At 32.9% G+C, this 3,961-nt stretch overlaps 1 protein-coding gene across 1 annotated transcript; it reads left to right on the top strand.

Annotated features, from left to right (window-relative positions):
- Positions 1–1,205: 1,205 nt before the first annotated feature.
- LOC112097844 lies at positions 1,206–2,087 on the top strand. Its single transcript, XM_024183436.1, has one exon. It carries the CDS (start codon positions 1,206–1,208, stop codon positions 2,085–2,087), a length of 882 nt encoding a protein of 293 aa, XP_024039204.1.
- Positions 2,088–3,961: the final 1,874 nt, after the last annotated feature.

Genomic DNA, 3,961 nt, shown 5'->3' with positions numbered 1-3,961 from the left:
TTACAAAAATCCCTTCTATAATAAATCTTCCTTTTCAAAATCAACCTAGGTTTTCTACTTCAGACATACCTAGTTCATCCATATGTTCTGTTGACTATACTACGAAAGTCCCACACCCAATCTACACTAGTAGTCAACATGAACAAAGACAAGAAGAGAAGGAACCTTCTTCTCCAACTTTTCCAACTTTTTCTGCTGTTACAGAAAATGTCATAAATGTTATTGAAAAAGATTTTGAACCTGACAAAACTCTTCTTCATAATGATTTCTATTTAAATAATAATAAAGAAAAGAGAATTTGGTTTTTTAAATATTTTCTAAACCAAAGAAAAGAGATTCAAGAAATGTATTATGAATTTGTGAATTCCCATAAAGTTAATATATTGTTTTTTGATTGGTTCGAAATATATTCTTCTGATAATGACATTGATTATCCTTTCAAAGAATCAAACCCTATTACTATTAGGAAGAAAATTCCTGAGTGAAAACTTTCTGATAATGATAGAACCATAGAATTAGAGCATCCACCTCTTCGGAGTTTGACCGTTGATCACGATGAACCTCCTGTCCAAATAAGAGCTTCGCCTTACAAAATCCCAAAGCCAAATGATGCTGATACAAATTTAAGTAGTATTATCCAACAAAATAATTTATGTAATACTAACTTAAATACTATCGGAAAACAGTTAACTAGGATAGAAAACTAATTCCAAAAGTCAACCATAGCTATTTCTTCCGTTTCTCCTGATTCATTAAAATCGAATTCTGACAAAAAGCTTAAATAGCCTATTTTCAAACCTTTTCAGGTTTCGAAAACTAGTCAAAAGCTTGTTTAAGAGTCAAAATCAGATTTTGCAAAAGCCATTACAAAACAACTAGATAGGATAAAAGCTGCTTCTTCTTCATCTAGCAAAGTTCAAATAGCCCCTGATACTCCTCAATCTAGCAAGATTGGAGTATTAGAACAAGACCAAATGTCTATAGCCTCTTCTGATATAGAAGCCTTCAAAGAAGAACCTATTCCTAAAGCTAATAAAATCCATTGGGAATTAGCCCTTCCCACTGTCAAGTCTCCACCTGATTTGACCATAGACAACAGGCCTAGTGCATTAAATCAGTCTCGATATAATGCATCCTCTGTCTATGAGTGAAATATAGATGGAATGTCTGAATACAACATCCTAGGATTGTTGTAACAAATGACCATGGCAGCCAATGCCTATAAAGCCCAATCAGGAACTTCTGACAAAGCCATTGCAGAAATCCTTATTGCAGGTTTTACAGGTCAACTTAAAGGTTGGTGGGATCATCTTCTCACCCAACAGCAACAACTAGACATCCTAAACTCTATACAAAAGGATCAAGATGATACCCCCATTCTTGATGAGTTGAATAACCCAATCCAGGATGCCGTAGCTACCTTGATTCTAACCATATCCCTTCATTTCATAGGTGACCCTTCTCACCTTAGAGACAAAAATGCTGAGTTACTACATAATTTAAGATGTAGGAAACTTAGTGAATTTCAAGACTACAAAACCACCTTTTTTACCAGACTCTTTCTCAGAGATGATACGAATCATACTACTTGGAAAGAGAAATTCTTAGCCGGATTACCTACCCTTTTAGGAGAAAAGGTTAGGAATTCCATTAAAGCCCTTCACGACAATCGTATTCCCTACGATGAGCTCACATATGGTGAACTTGTCAGTTTTGTTAACAAGGAAGGATTAAAGATCTGTCAAGATTTGAAATTACAGAAACGACTTAAATGGGAGCTTAGAAAATCTAAGCAAGAATTAGGCAGTTTCTGTAAACAATTCAATTATGACCCCTTTAAAATTTCCACTTCCAAAGGTTGTAATGGTGAGTTTTCTTCCAGACCACACAAGAAATATTACAAATCCAAAAGCCATAGGAAACCATTCCAGAAAATTAGAGAATTGTTTTATAAGAAACCCTCGAGGCCTTATAAAAAACCTAACTTCTCTAAGAAAAAGGAATTTAAACCCAAACAAAAAACCCCTTTCAACTACAAAGAAGCTATATGCCATAAGTATGGTATAAAAGGCCATACTGCAAAGTAGTGCAGAATGAATCGAAAGCTTCATGAGCTTGGCCTTGATAATGAGACCCTCTCCAAAGTTGCCTCTCTACTTGTAGAGTCTTCTGACTCTGAGTCTTCCATGTCGGGAGATAGTGATCCCTTTCAGGTCGATGAGCTAATTGACTCAAATACCTCTGCATCTTGCAATAGCGATTCTGAATCAGACTCTTATTTAAAGAAGATCAATGTTTTGACTAAAGACCAAGAAACTTTTCTCGAACTTGTAAAGCATATTTCTGATCCGAGTCTTCAAAATGAATACATTGATAAGCTTTTGAAAACCCTGGATTTTAATAAAACAGAAACTTCCAAAGTTCCAACTGTTAAAAAGAGTTCTTATGATCTTACCGAAATTTTGGACAAAAAGAAAATAAAGAATGCTACCCCTAGTATTCAAGATCTTCAAAAAGAGATTAAAGATATTAAATCTGAAATAAAAGAGTTGAAAGAAAAGAAAAAAAGAGATTCTGAAACTATTCAACTTCTTTTACAAAAATAATTGCAAGAAAATTCGGATAATGAGTCCAATTCTGATAATGGTGATAACAATGATCAAAGCTTAGAAAACATTGAATCTGCACCTAATGATTTTCTATTCGTTTTAAAACAAATCACTATGAGAAAATATTTAATTAAAGTTACCCTAATTTTATCAAATGATTTTGCAATTGACGTCATTGCCCTTTTTGACACTGGTGCCGATTTGAATTGCATAAGAGAGGACATTATCCCCAAAAGATTTCATGAAAAAACAAAAGAAAGGCTTTCTGCCGCCAACAATTCAAAACTTAAAGTTAATTCTAAAGTTGAAGCTTCAATCCATAACAATGGTTTTGAATTCAAAACTTCTTTTGTTCTTACAAATGACATTCACCATACTGTCATTTTGGGAACCCCTTTTATAAATCTTATTACTCCCTATACTGTCAATTACAATAGTATATCTTTCAAAATAAAAAATGAAAAATTTGTTTTCCCATTTATTGAAAAGCCGAAAACAAGAAATTTGAATATTGTCAAAGCTTGTTCTGTTTATCAGAATAAAATCAACAATCTTCTCAGATCAAGACAAAATGATTTAATGTTTTTACAAAAGAATTTAAGCTTAAAAAGAATTGAAAGCCAACTACAAAATGATTTCATCCAAAAGAAAATTTCTGATTTCAAAAATCTTATTGAAAAAGAAATTTGTGCCGATCTACCTTCTGCCTTTTGAAAAAGAAAACAACACTTGGTAGATTTGCCCTATGAAAGTTCTTTTGATGAAAAACAAATTCCCACTAAAGCCCGTCCAATTCAGATGAACATGAAATTGGAACAACATTGTAAAAGTGAAATTAAAGATTTAGAGTCTAAAGGACTCATTGTAAAATCCAGATCCCCATGGTCTTGTGCTGCTTTTTATGTTAATAAAAATTCTAAAATTGAAAGAGGAACACCAAGACTAGTCATTAATTATAAACCCCTTAATAAAGCATTAAAATGGATTAGGTACCCAATACCTAATAAAATAGATTTGCTTCAAAAATTGCATTCTGCTTTCATATTTTCAAAATTTGACATGAAGTTGGGTTTTTGGCAAATTCAAATCCATCCAAATGACCGTTACAAAACTGCTTTTACTGTTCCTTGTGGATAGTATGAATGGACGGTTATGCCTTTTGGTTTGAAAAATGCACCCTCAGAATTTCAAAGAATTATGAATGATATTTATAACCCTTACTCTGAGTTTTGCATTGTCTATATAGATGATGTTTTAATTTTCTCTCAAACCATCGACCAACATTTCAAACACCTAAAGACTTTTTACTTGGCCACTAGAAAAGCTGGATTAGCCATTTCTAGTTCCAAAGT

This window comes from Citrus clementina, unplaced genomic scaffold (assembly GCF_000493195.1).
Source record: "Citrus clementina cultivar Clemenules unplaced genomic scaffold, Citrus_clementina_v1.0 scaffold_5, whole genome shotgun sequence".
Lineage (NCBI taxonomy): Eukaryota > Viridiplantae > Streptophyta > Magnoliopsida > Sapindales > Rutaceae > Citrus > Citrus x clementina.
The sequence above is the reverse complement of the archived record's forward strand: the minus strand, read 5'-3'. Positions and strand labels throughout refer to the sequence as shown.